The sequence below is a fragment of the Pyrgilauda ruficollis genome, unplaced genomic scaffold (genome assembly GCF_017590135.1).
Source record: "Pyrgilauda ruficollis isolate IOZ18807 unplaced genomic scaffold, ASM1759013v1 scaffold2, whole genome shotgun sequence".
In the NCBI taxonomy this organism is placed as follows: Eukaryota; Metazoa; Chordata; class Aves; order Passeriformes; family Passeridae; genus Pyrgilauda; species Pyrgilauda ruficollis.
The window spans coordinates 14,043,734-14,057,665 of NW_024519206.1; the positions used below are offsets into that span (position 1 = coordinate 14,043,734).

At 37.4% G+C, this 13,932-nt stretch overlaps 1 protein-coding gene across 1 annotated transcript in view; it reads right to left on the minus strand.

Moving 5' to 3' along the window:
• The window catches only part of RFTN1 (raftlin, lipid raft linker 1), a 96,113-nt gene that overhangs the window by 28,661 nt on the left and 53,520 nt on the right, over nt 1-13,932 (minus strand). The window contains exon 5 of the mRNA XM_041466761.1: nt 2,515-2,938. Within this exon, the coding sequence (XP_041322695.1) occupies nt 2,515-2,938 (424 nt within the window). The remainder of the gene's footprint in view (nt 1-2,514; nt 2,939-13,932) is intronic.

A 13,932-nucleotide genomic window follows, 5' to 3' on the forward strand; every position in this document is an offset into this window, starting at 1 on the left:
TTAGGGAGAAATCCTTCATGGTAAGGGTGGTGAGGCACTGGAACAGATTGCTCGGAGAAGTTATGACTGCCCCATCCCTGGACAACCTGGTCTAGAGGTAGGTGCTGTCTAACCCAAGTCACTACTGACAACAGTTTTCACCAGTGACCCCATATCCTCAAGCATAGCCAAAGACACCCTTCAATCTGGTTCTAAGTAACACAGCACTTTTGGACACACTATTGGAATATCTTTGCCTTGTTCATAGGCAAATATTTTTCAACACTGTGTTGAAAAGCCTTTTAAAAATGGGGAAAGTGAATGAGCACTACAAAACATTCAGGAATCAACTGAAGAAGCATAAAAGTAACAATTGGATAGTATAAAACCTAAAATAAAGAACATATTTAAGATCCCACAAACAGTAAGGAATATTATTTTTTTTCCCTGAAGTTTTATGTAGGGGAGAAGCAGTTCAAGAGTGGTAACTTCCCATGGAATATGTAGGGAAAAAAACAACCACCTGATGCTTTCAGTCTTCACAATCCCAAGGAAGGATGGAGAACTGGTGCCAAAAACTGAAATACATTTTCCATGGGAGGAAAAGGGAGTGCTGTAATAACAAAATTCATTCAAGACTAATAAAGAAATCAGCAGTGTTGTACAGGATTTGGAAAAATCTACTTTAGATGAGCTATCACATAAAACTGCCTTCTCAGCTCTTCAGTCTTGGAAAGTATTTGCATAACTCAGTAATTAAAAAAAAAGCATGAAAAATAAAGCTAAAAAGCACTCTAAGAAAGGAAACTGAGGAAGCTAAATACATTTTTAAAATAAACCCTCTTTTCTGACAAATCAGCAGCAATCTTGGGGTGTTACAGACAAACGCTGGCAAGACTGATCAGCTGGTGATCAGCTGGTGATCAGCTTCACATTATGCTGAAATATTAAGAACGTGGTTACTTGTAGCAAAAGAATTTCAGTGTTCACTAAGGAGAGGAATAGCATCAAAGAGATGATTAAACTTGCTAAGTTAACTCTCTCAAAGATAGCATATAAAAAAGAGAGAGAACTGATCTGGTTAGACTTGCAGATAACTAATTTTTAACTATAAAACTAAGAGAGGTTTTATGTGTAAAATTATAGTGTTGAGACAACTCACCTCTAAGGCTGCAGAAGAGAAGAGATTGTTCAAACAACAGCTAAGCTTTGATCCTATCTGGGTGCCCCCTTGCCCAACAAAAAGTGAAGAAATTATGTTGGAAGGTTACTAGAGTGTGATCCAAACTGGATCCAAAAGCTAACTACACCAAACTGCAACGGAAACTAAGACAATAATCCAAGGAGCACAATGCAAAGTCATTCTGGGTCCTATATAGGAAACTCCCACAGGGGTAGGATTGTTTGACTGAATCTATGAAAAGTCTTAGAGAATAGGGATAAATTAAAGTCAAGGACAGTACCAGCTTTAGAAATTCCACCTACATTCTCCCTGCACAGCCTGTAAAGAAATTAAGGAAAGCAGTAAGAGAAATGAGTGTAAACATGGTTTTCTTGGATTTAAACAAACATAGAAAAGAAATGTATTTTGAGGCTTAAACTGGAAACGGAGGAAGAATATTTTTCCTTTTAGTTTTCTAAATTACTCCGGTCTACATCCTATTTTGAACTACAGTTCCTGCTACAGAAGTAACCTTTGAGCAACAAACACCTTAAGGAGGGTATTTTAGATCTCAGCTGAGACTTTTGGTCTTTGATGGAATGAAATGACATTTAAAAAGTGGAAAGCCCACCTGAGAAAAAATATGTCAAAGAAATGAAACAAATAAAACTAGTACATGGGTAAAATCTTTAAAAAAGAAAGGTAACTGGAAGCCAAATTATTATGAGCCCCATTGCAGAAATGTTATTATGAATTAGCAAACATGAGTCATTAACAAAAATAACTGCTGTTTTCCAGTTATTACAACTCTGACTGGAGCACTGACCCCCACACTGACTGTAGGATACTAGGACACTTTAGAGTCCAGATGACATATATTCGTGCTGCTCCTGAGGTGGTTTAATTCCAGCTATCTGTTCACCTGCTACAAAGGGGCTAACTGTGATAAGTCTTTGTGAATTATTCCTTCTATGGCTGCAAAAGCTTGTCAGGCAGATTAGCAGAGCTTTTTATTCAAACACACAAAAAGGACACAAGATCAAGAGCTCTCAGGGTATGGCAACAAATACAGAAACGAACCAATTCAGCTGAAGAGTAGACAAAAATAAGTGTTCACACTCAGGCATACATATGGGCCACAACAAAGCTGCACCTGCTTATATCATCTCTTCCTTTGCCATCTGACTCCTGCTCAGTTGTGAACTGAGTAACCATGCTGAAATCAGGTTAAGTGGCTTATTTGGGGCATCTTTTCTTCACTACCTCAGTGGCAATGTCCCCCCTGCATCCTCACCCCCTCCAATGGAGCTGGGAATGTAATTGAGGCAATTTTAACTTGGCTTTTATGTACAAGAGGTCACTGCAGTACTTACTGCCAGTCAGTGGCTTTAAACATCGTGCTGGCGTTTCGTTCTCTGCAAGTCCATTCGTCTTGTCTGCTGCTTCTTTCACACTCAGGTTCTCATGCTCAGACTGTTCTTCACTTCCCTTCACAGACTTGGAATTCAGCTCTTCAGTAGCCTGTCCTTCACCTCTGCAACCCTCTCTGGATGTGGCACATTGGTCAGCACTTAGCTCACTCTGTGTTGGAGTACTGCATCCATCAGTGCTGTCTTTTTTCTCACCATCCGGTGAAGCATGATCCTCGGGGTAATTTGAAACATTTTTATTATCTCTTGATTGCACAGAGTTGTTACTGGCAGGTGTCAGGGAGGTGCTGACAAGGCAGTTCTTTTGGGAATGGTACTGAGCTATAATTCCAACAAATTTCAAGCCTTGACTTGCAGCATCTTGAATCTACAAGTTGAAGAAGATTAGATTTTTAACTGTCAAGCTGTCTTAGCTAAATAGAAACACAGAAAATAACACCCTTTAAGGCATCCAGCATGTAATTTTGCTACTTTTGTCCACTACCACTAGAAATTGTCATGTTGCATTTATATAAAAAGGTACATTTTAAAGAAGCAGGATGAAAAGTTGCCCAAATCATCTGATATAATGTGAAGGGGGGGGGGAGGAAAAAAGAGAAAATGCCCACATATTTCTTCACAAGAAACAAATCTTATTTATAATAAAATACTAGAAGTGGTATTTCTTACAAAAATATTTTTGTATTGATCATAAGAAATCGGAGACTTATTATTATATCTTCTGCTGTATCAGGTGTATTATGGCATTTATGCAAGGAAAAGCTTATTAGTTCCATAACAACAGTTGTTGTTTGTCCTATTTTGGATTGAGACACAAATGGCAAACTTTCACATAATGAGCGCATAAAAGCAAAGCTATTTTAATGCAGCACTTTGGGGAAGATACAGAACTCAGAATAGAAAAAGGCATTGTGACATGAGCTAAGAAGAAGAAAAAGGAAACTAAAAGGCTCTATCATTAATCCTTTAAACTTCAGGTAAAGGAGGAAAATTAAGGAATCAGATCACAAAAGATCCTAAGGAAAAAAAGCATTGGGCTAGTAGTAATGACAATAAGATAAAGCCAGCATTAGCTAACGAAGGTTTGAGATGAAGCAGAAAGAGAAATCTCTTTCAGGCAGATTCTGCACTATGGAGTCATCAGCCTCACACTCCTCAAACCCAGGAGAAGTGTGAGTGCGAGACAGATTTCTGTGAAAACATATGATTGTCTAGTGCCTTATTTATCAAAATCATTCACCGAAATGTAAAGGCTTCCATTTAATGTATACTCTTCACATAATGTAAAGTCTAAATACACATCAATCTTTCAAAAATAAATGCCTTGAGAATCCAGAAACAATTTCACTTTGTCTGCATAACACAAAATTCCAAAGAGTTAAAGTGTCTAAATTCTTTGCCTATGCTCAATTTAGCATGAACTTAGGAAAAACAGTTCAGTGGGACTCTTCAGTAGCAAATGAGAAGGAAGACTTTTGTATCTTCTTCAAATTTAAGAGGAAGCTCAGCTCTGCATCTTCTCTACACACCTTTTTTTTTTTTTTTTTTTTTTTTTTTTTTTTTTTTTTTTTTTTAGTTTGAATTATTTAATGAATCATTTACTTCCTGGTAACATGTTGCTGCTCCAAACACAGAAACCTACAGACGATGTCTAATCAACAAGAACTTCCTCTTTCAAACCACTATTACATTTTCCATGTTAAATTAACTCTTCATTTCATGATCACAGGAATTCAAACAGAGGCCTCCAGGAAACAAGGCAATGGTCTTCACAGGTGTTTAGCCTGGGAAACATGGGATGCTGACTTAAGTCAAGCTCATTGCTAAATGGGACAATAAAAACACCATTAGCAGTATCCTGGCCAAAAGGGTATCTGTCGGCAAAGAAAGTTAGCTTTTACTTTGCTCAGGAAGGTTTAAGTGAGTATCAGTGACAGATACATTTATAATGTGCTCAATGGTCCAGACTCTCCATTGTAACTAGATTAATACCTTTTTATATAGTTAGTGATAGAGTTACACATTCATTTCATCTCTTATCACTTATGTACAGACACAACACTACATTTGTTTAGTAGGTTGCAGGGCAGCTAATTATAGAAATCTAACTAGTATGCAACTGTTAGAGAGTTTGAGGACAGTACATATGTGGTAATATTACTGCTCCTGGTCAATAAAGACTGCTTGTCAATCTACATCAGACTCCCACGCTGTGATACTGTGATAGGAACAGCTTTCACAGATACTGTAGCAATGTTTTACAGTCTCAGCTTACTCAAAAAAAACCGTGTTTGTTCAAAGGAGTACCTGAAGCTGAGGTGTTTCTTTTGAGGCTCTTGTTCTCAGAATAGAAACATGAGGAACTGAAAACCAAATTGCAGTCTTACCTGTATTGGCCAAACAGCTTAGCAGTAAAGTTGGAAAAAAGAGTTTGTATCTTCAAGGCCCTTTCCACACAAAGTTAATACTGTAATTAACTACTGTTAATACTGTAATACTGTACACTACAGAACATAAAATCTTATTTAAACATATATTTCAAAATTTCCCAATGACATATGGCAGAACCAAGCATAACATTATTCTCAAGAAAGCAAATGTAGCAGGAAATGCTACAACAAAAGTGAAATGCAAACTGCAGAACAGGAAAGTGATGTATCAGCAGACACAGTCTCTCCTTTCAACTTTTCACAAAACCATGAAGAAGCTAGCTTTCATAAGAAAGTGTAAAGGCTGAACACATTCAAACTACAAGGGCAATTTGTTTCTCAGGATCCTGCTGAGAGCTTAAATATTATGGAATTTTAGATGCCTTCACATCCAGACTGAATCGTGCCATCTAGGAGAATCACATTTTGTTTCCTGTATGTCAAATATTGAATATATGAACTTTAAAAAAAAAAACAAAAAACAAAAAACAAAAAACACTAACCCAACTGACCAAACAAGCAAACAGAACAAACAAACAAAAAAAAAACCTACAAAACCAAACCTACACCCCAGTAACTGGAGAGGTTGTGCCCAGGAGACACACAGGACAGAAGGACCTGCAGGTTTTGGACCCCCTTGCAGCATCCTGTGCTGGAGCACACAGACAGTTATGTCTGTCACAGCCTTCTGGGAAAATATCTCAGCAGATGCAGCGCTGGGAATCAGAAAGAAGGCAAAGTATGGGAGAAAGAAGGGGTAAAGCTGAAGTGAATGGGAAGAATGTGATGCTAGTTGGACAGGGTCACCCAAGACATATTCCAGATCAGATAAATAACATAATTACTTGTCTTTATCTGCCAGTGTAGAGCACTAACAAAGGTCTGTGTTACACTGCATTGTATGACTAAACGAAAGGAAAATAAAATAAAAATAACAACTACATCTACATCACTTTTCACATCAGATAAAAATCTAGATTTAAAATGCCCGTATGCTAGGTGATCAATACTAACTTCAACTATTTTGTGACAATTTTTATACCTTGAATATACTATATACTTGCCCTTTACATCTTGGGAAATTTTGAAAAGGGAAATTCCAACAATTTTTTTTTAAAAATTCTTTGCTTCTTCCCCCAGATGGGAACAGAAACATTTTCATTGCCTCATAAAGTGCTGCTTGAATGATATTAACCACAAACACAAGACCAGATCTCCATTACAAAAGATGTTATTGTTCAACCACAGAAGCAGAACTTAACTCATTTATTTCAATCTGGATAAACCCCCAAGTGGGTACATCCAAATTCATTTGCAACTGGCCTGCAACATATTGGATTTATGGCCATTTAAAAATAGAATCTGCTCAAAGAAGGGGTGAAATTTCATGTATACATAGGGCCAAGGCAGTTTAACAACTTAATGTCATCCCTGTAATTTGCTTGATTAGAAACCTGGCATTTTCCCCAAGGGAAAAAAATTACAGATTTAGCCTTCACTGTCTGCAAAATAAATATCAAATCTCCCACAAACTTTAGAAGGAATAAGAACAAGCACCGTGTCCAGCCCTGATGTCACTAACTTAATTGAATTTTAGCTGGAGCACTTGTGTTAACGTTCTTAACATTTGGGAAGTGTTATTGTTTATTTCAGAAGTGCCTGACCACTATTTGTATACTGCATTTGGAAGAAAAGGAGCCATCAGCAGCACAAAGCAGTGTCACTAAACATTACGTTGATGTAGCAATTTATATCCCATCTTTTTAAATATTTCTGGTTCTTTTGAAGGTTCCCTACCCTAATTAGAAAATGGCTGACAGTCCAAATTAAAGATCTGTAAAACCATGCCTGGCAATAGCATGGCTGAATGATGAAATCCTCTTTTCTGGAAAGTACTTGTTTTACTCTGCAGATCTCACCATCATATAGAGAACCCATGTTCAAAAGCTCACTTTGAGCAGTCACATACAGGTTCTCTTTTCAAATCTGTTCTGAATAAAGACACTTACATACCACACGCTACAGCCCACATAATGCTTATGATTCTGTGCTTCTTGTTCCATTACCAGCTCCATAATAATCTCCTATTGACAGTGAGCATGATGGTACTCTTATAAATATGGAAACTCAAGGATATAGATCCCATGCTGAACAGAATCATACACTTTTGTCAGCTTCAACAATTGCTTACAAGGAGATGCTGATAACATCCCTGTAGGACAGCACACAGAAAATCAAACACTTCCAGCAAGCTCAGGATAGTATTCCACCAAAATCAATAAAACTGTGAAACAACACACAGCAATTTATGAGGATCTCTCCCAGACATGAATTTAAAACAAATTATTTACTAAGTGTTAGGAATTTCTCTTAACTCTTTAAGGCCAGGAGCTGGACATTTTTGAGATGTGTCCAGAGAAAAAGCAGTTTTACTAATGTCATCAAAGCACTTGAGTTTACAGCAGTCCTAAATGGTCTTCAAGGCTGACACTTTCTGATGACCTAGAAAAAAAAACCTTCAAAACCTAGACACTGGACATTTCATTAGTAGGTTTTCTAGATGGTTCATTATATAACAAGGTACTGAAAGAATTTTGTAGAAACACAGAAACAATTTATGAAGAACGCATGTATCAAAAATGCTCTTAGAGAAAGGACATTTTCCAGGAGCAAGGAACTGATTTTCTGATGGTCAGATGCATTTAGTTAGCTCTGCTATGAACTTTGGGAAAAAACTGCTACTTAATGCTACTGATGGCCAAACATATGGCCTTGGAAACAATAGCTGGTTAATCCTGCTCAGAACTGTCTATTCAAACCAAGTATGAACTTAGTCAGTAAAGAAATGCTTGCCTGTCTGTTTATTTAGTTGTTGCTTTTAAAAGAACAATGCTAAAGGCATTAGGTGTAATAATGTGCACCAGAAACCAGATTAGTGCATTTCTCTACCTTCTTCTTAGGATTCAAGCAAATCTCCTTTGAAAACAGTCAGCAGCAGGGAACTTCATGCAAAAAACACGATCTTGTGGTTTGAGGAGAATGCTATGTACTGCATGCCAGGAGATGGAACTGGAAAAGTATGCTCAAGACTACAGTCTTCCAAATCTGTCCTCCTTCATTAATATTTAGTAGAACATGTTTCATCATAAATACTGCAACATCCCCCTTCTAGTTTGCTCATTTATGGAAACAGATGTTTAAAATTAAGACAGGCTTTTAGTCTGCCTCTTATATTTTCCGTAGGTCTCACATGCTCCTTCCTTAGAAGACAGGAACAGTCATCAAGCGTTTAGTGCTTGTTTTAAAGCCAGCTAAGCTTAGCTAATGTTTTAAAGGAGGATTTAGTTCTTTCTATATGACTCAAAACTTTTGAAACTTTGGTACTTTTGCATCTCTAATAATACATTACCCAAAAAAAAAAATCCTGCTAATCAAATAGCAAAGCATCAACTGCTCATAGTTTTTCTATCCTATTACTCTGGACTCTTTCACTGCTTGCAGATTTCCAAACCATGCAACCTTTCTGACTAGAATGCTCCTTTGTTTAAGCCTGTACACTTTTAACTTTTTCCAGTTTACTTTCACCAAATTTTGAATTTGAGATAGATAGTTCACATTCATATACATAGAAGCAAATATAAATGCAGCTTTTAGAAAGTGAAATCCCAGTCTACATTCAAGTTTTCAAATTATCAAGTATTTTCACGGTCAATTACATCAAAATAGGCCATGAGGGATAAAACATTGGAGGGATGCCTTGGAAAATGCAGCCATAATCCCAAACCATTGATTTGCCATTTTAAGATCTCACTGCAATTGTGGCAGAGACACAAGAACTAGAACAAGAACAAGGTAGAGAACAAGGCACAGAACAGGGCAAGAAAGCAAGCTTTGCAGTTTTACATGTTCCTTGGTAGCAGCCTCTGCAGAAGGGAACTGAAGGCTACAAGCAGCACAGGGAGAAGAAATGTACTGAAGCAAGGAGCTACTGCAACTTACTGCTGTGCTGGAAGAAGCAGAAGGTGGGATCTTACGGCAGTGCTGCAGGAGATATTAAATTACAGTAAGCTATACATCTCCTGCTACTCGAGCCAAGAAAGGGGTGAGATTAACAACTTGAAATTCCTCTCTGGCTTGCATCGCATTCACTCCTGAGAACAATATAACCACACTAAACATGCAGTGCAGCACCATGCAAGTACACTTGCTCTTTTCAGCATATTTCATTAGATGACAGGTCTTTAAACCAGTCTCCTCCTCTGTGGTCCTGGGTGTGTTGATTCTTCTCAAATCATCACCTTCCAGCACCTGTTCCTTCACTGAAGGCAAAGAGTGAACATTGCTGGCCACACGCTACAAAGATTCAGCAAGTGTGCTATTTGCTCAAAAGCCACATAATATACCTGCATGCTCCCACCCTGCCCCTAACTCTGAAAAAATGTCTTGAAATTCACATAATATAGGATTTAGTCTCTACAATTTGTTTTAGACTTCAGAACAACTGCTAGAGAGCAGCCAGCTATGCTCACTCAACCCAAATATTTGATATTCACTTTAAAAATAAGTCTGTAGAAATTCTGTCCCAAGGTCTTCCTCTGGAGACCTGGCATTTTTAAAATGCAGACCATATTCTGTGCAGGAATCTTTAGTGGGTAACTCCTGCACTAACTAGTGAACATAAGCAAGGGGAAAATAAAGATTTACAGAGGCGTGTAGTTGATTGCTGTATCTAAAAATCATTTTAGTAACTAGTGATAATGTGATTCAATGTGACTGATTTTAGTCTGTCTCTGTTCCAGGCAGTGAAAATAAACCAAAAAATAAACTATTCAGAACAACAGGGGTATTTTAAAAAGTAGGAATTCAGTCTCAAACTTACAGGCTTTACATTTAATTTGAAGGGAATACTACTTTTATTTTTATATCAACTGAAGAGTGTTTCTTTAAAATCGCATTGTTTCATCAAGCCATCTGTTACTCGTAGCCAAAATTACAATTTGAACAATTTGCTCGTAATTTATTTTAGCACAGTATAAACCATTATCATATTTATTGTTATTTAAAATGTTATTTTTTCCCACCAGACAGAAGTAGGATCATTAAAAATATCAACTACATACTTTATGATATCTATTTTTATCTTGGGCAAGGGGACGACTTGAAAGCTGGTGGGGGCAAAGGATTATAAAAGCACTACCAGGCTCCTGGGAGAGTCCTGAAAATTGTTTTGCAATGTCCATGGAAGATATACATCAACACCACTCTTACAGGGCTTAGTCAAAAGAACACAAGTTGAAAGAAGCTTAAGCAAGAACAGATGTTTCCCTTCACACCAGGCTGTTTAAAATAGAGTACATGCTATTTTTTACCATCTCTTGTTATATATACACTAAGAAAATGTTAACAAAATGCACTTTAATAAATATTATCACAGCAGATTACAAACAGATGAACTATTGATGTTGAGTTTTAAGTTCCACTTCATGACCATATCTACAGCTAACATCCAAATACTTTAAAAAAAAAAACAAACCAGAGGCTGTGTTTGCACTGAAAACATGCAGAAAACAAAGCTGTCAGCTAAGTGCTCAGCAATGGTTTTCATTACAATGCTCTAAAGAAATAGTGCTGTATTGTTCTCTTGCAAATACCCTGGAGAATGGAGGTTTTGTGGTGGGATTTTTTTGGGTTTGTTTTAAGGATGGAAATTATTTTAGAAGAGATTGAGATCTCATCTAGGTAAATAATCCTAGGTAATAAACAAGACTCTAGAAGGGTCATTTTTTAGCCACAGAGATAAATCTGAAATGCTTATTTATTTGAAAAACAAACCTCTAAGCAGCATTAAAGACTCAATTTTTCCCTTTTTCTCTTTTACTGCCACCTGCTCTGACTGTACACCTCGCAGGAAACTTCTGAACAGACCAGCTAAAACATATGCAAAATAAAGAATAATGCTTAGGATTACAATAACCATCCAAGGGCCCCTGGTACCAACAAAGCAAACACAGACTTCACAGAAGAGATCCCTGTAAGACTGCAGCATCCAAGTCAAGAAATCCACCAACACACAAATGTTCCTAAGAACCCTTAAGTTGCATCTCTTTGTTCCTTCTAAAAAATAAATCTCAATGTAAAGATTAAGACATGAAGAATAAGTAATGAAAGAGACAAGAATATGACAAATGCTGGAACACCTATATGAACCCCAGCATTTTTATTATTATTCTTATTACTATCAGTAAAAAAATTATAATATCAATAATGTTCACATTCATCATAATTTTCTAGGAAATTGCAGACTTTTGTCCTCTCATTTCACTGTCATGCTGTTAACAAAAAAAAAATAATATAAATACATATTGTTAGGGAGACATTGATATGTTTCTCATCTTCCACATCCTCTTGCCATTTCCTAATTAGATGCTGAAGAGAGTTTAAAAACTCAGAAGCTGAGAGTTCAGAATCACTTTCACGCAAAATACAGATATATGAAGCCCCTTGTTTTGATCACACAAAACAAATGTTCATTCTGATGTGAGCAAATATGTAGAAAATAAGTGAATCACTCCCCTGACTAGAAACATTTATGGAGAAGATTTTAAAAGCTCTTGAAAATTTCTGTAAGTATTTAGCTGTTATTTTAGAGGAGAAACCAAAGTCCTCCTAAATACTTCAAGCCTACTTCTATCTTGCAACTTAAAAGAAGCTGGAGAATTAACTTGTCTTTTAAGAGCAACACTAACACAAAAATTCTTCACCAATTAGAACCGTAACACTGATGACTCTCCAGAAAACAATGCACAAGAACTAAGACAGCAGTAATTCTGAAAACTCCAAAACAGCTACGGGTTAATGTAAGGGAAAAAAATCAAAAGAGCAGAAAAGAAGGATATCAATATTTTAATTAAATCACCAAAGTAGAGAAACATGCAGTGAGAGTGACCTGTAGTTTTTCAGGGAGTGTAGCAGTTCCTTATCCAGCCATTAAGGCAGTCTCCTGCCTGAGGCTCCCTCCAATGAAGAGAGGGCAGAGAACAGCATGGGGATCAAACTGCTCCAAGAAATGTCTCGCCCCTCAGAAGCACACTGAATTCAACTACAGTTCAGCAATGCATATTAATTTCCAGAGCATAAACTAACACTTGAAACATTTTCATGGCATACCTCATGCCAGTTTTATTCCTGGTAACATTTACTTTTCCATAAAACTGTCAAGAGGGCTCAAATACAGTAGATCCTTTCAGCAGTGCAGGATGAGAGCTCTTCACACAAGTGTCAGTATTGTACAGCCTTTCTTTCAAAACAGTGCAATTCTCTGCTCAACTTGCCTTTGTACCAGAGAGAGCTGGGGTCACTCTTTCAGAGGCCAACTCCAGATCAAGTAAATGGGGAGCAGCATCCTTGCAATGTATTCTGTTGGCAGATTCCTCCTTGGGGTCCCATTCACTAACGTCTGAGAGGTACCATCGCTTCCACGGCCCAGCAATGCTATTACTAGGCAATAAAATAAATATCAAGAAACTTACTAGCTAAGTCACTGTATCTGCAGGAGTCAAGAGGACTTGTGGGGTGCTTTGGACTACAGAAGTTGTTCTGAGGACCAGTTAAGGGACTGACATGTTACTGGCAGCTTTGGAGCCAGTGATGGTAATGATTTGTACTCACTGAACTTGACCAAGACACAAGAGAGAGGAACAGCAATGAGCAGATTTGACACAGCAGACTTCATGGCACAATAAACATTACAGAGGTGTTTCACAATGCCAGTTCTGTTACAAGTAGAACCAGTCCACTTCTGAAAATGCAGAACCAATTACTCATCTGTACTGCCTTAGGTTTGCTGGAAGAAATCAGACTCATTTCTGAAGCAAGTAAGAACAGACCAGCAGGGAGAGATCCATGTCTAGCCGAAAACACAAAAGAAAGATGCCTGCATTTGGATTTCAGTTAAGCTGCACCATTTTTAAACCATGCTCTTCTGTGCTTATCATGCTTCCTACTTCCACAGGGACAAGAAATGTGAATCCAGCAATGGTGTCACACTGAAAAAAAGATACCGTACAAGAATTCCCTCTGATGGTGCATTATTAAGGAGATAACCAAGGATGCAAAAATGTGCTTCCTAAATTTTAAGAAGTCAAAACTGGCGAGACATGGTACAGAAAGAGTCCTCCATTTCTTAACCTCTCACCAACATGGCAAAAACTTGTACATAAGAGTAAAACCTTCTGCCTGTTACAGTTCTAGACACGTACCAGATTGTAGATTCTAGACATGCATCAGAGTGATACAGAAAACAGAGGTCATGAGAAATATATCTGGCATTCATATATGATTGTGTGTCCAAAATAAATCTTGGGATGTCAGCCTAGCTCCTCCTTCCCTTACTTTTCTCCACAGACTCCAGGGAACACTCTCAGATGAAGAAATGATAACAGGATACACAGAAACAAAAAGCAACTAAGGAAGTAATTAAAGGCTACCCTATTTGACATGAGACATAAGTCTAAATATTACAAAATATGGTATCTTAGAAGTAACATCTCTACTTTCAACAATTTCAGAATGATCTGAGCCCCAGTGATCAAAGTTCAAAAGTTAGCTTTGCTTATTAAAAAGCAGGTGAGCAAATCTTTAATCTCTGTTTAGCCTGAGAGCAAAAGACAGGAGTGTTAATACCAATACAGCAGTACAATATATACACAACAGTTTAGTTACTTCTTTCATTGCCCACAAATTACGTATCAATGACACTATGGGAATGTTTGAGCACCCTAGGACAGGTTAAGTCATGCTAGATCCACATGGGTATCAAAGAACAAGCACAGTGTGTTGATGTTGACATGATTTTAAAGTATAGGAAGTATTTTATGCAATATCATATCCCCAATATTTAAATGTTCCCTGTCTTACCATAGCCAGAAATCAT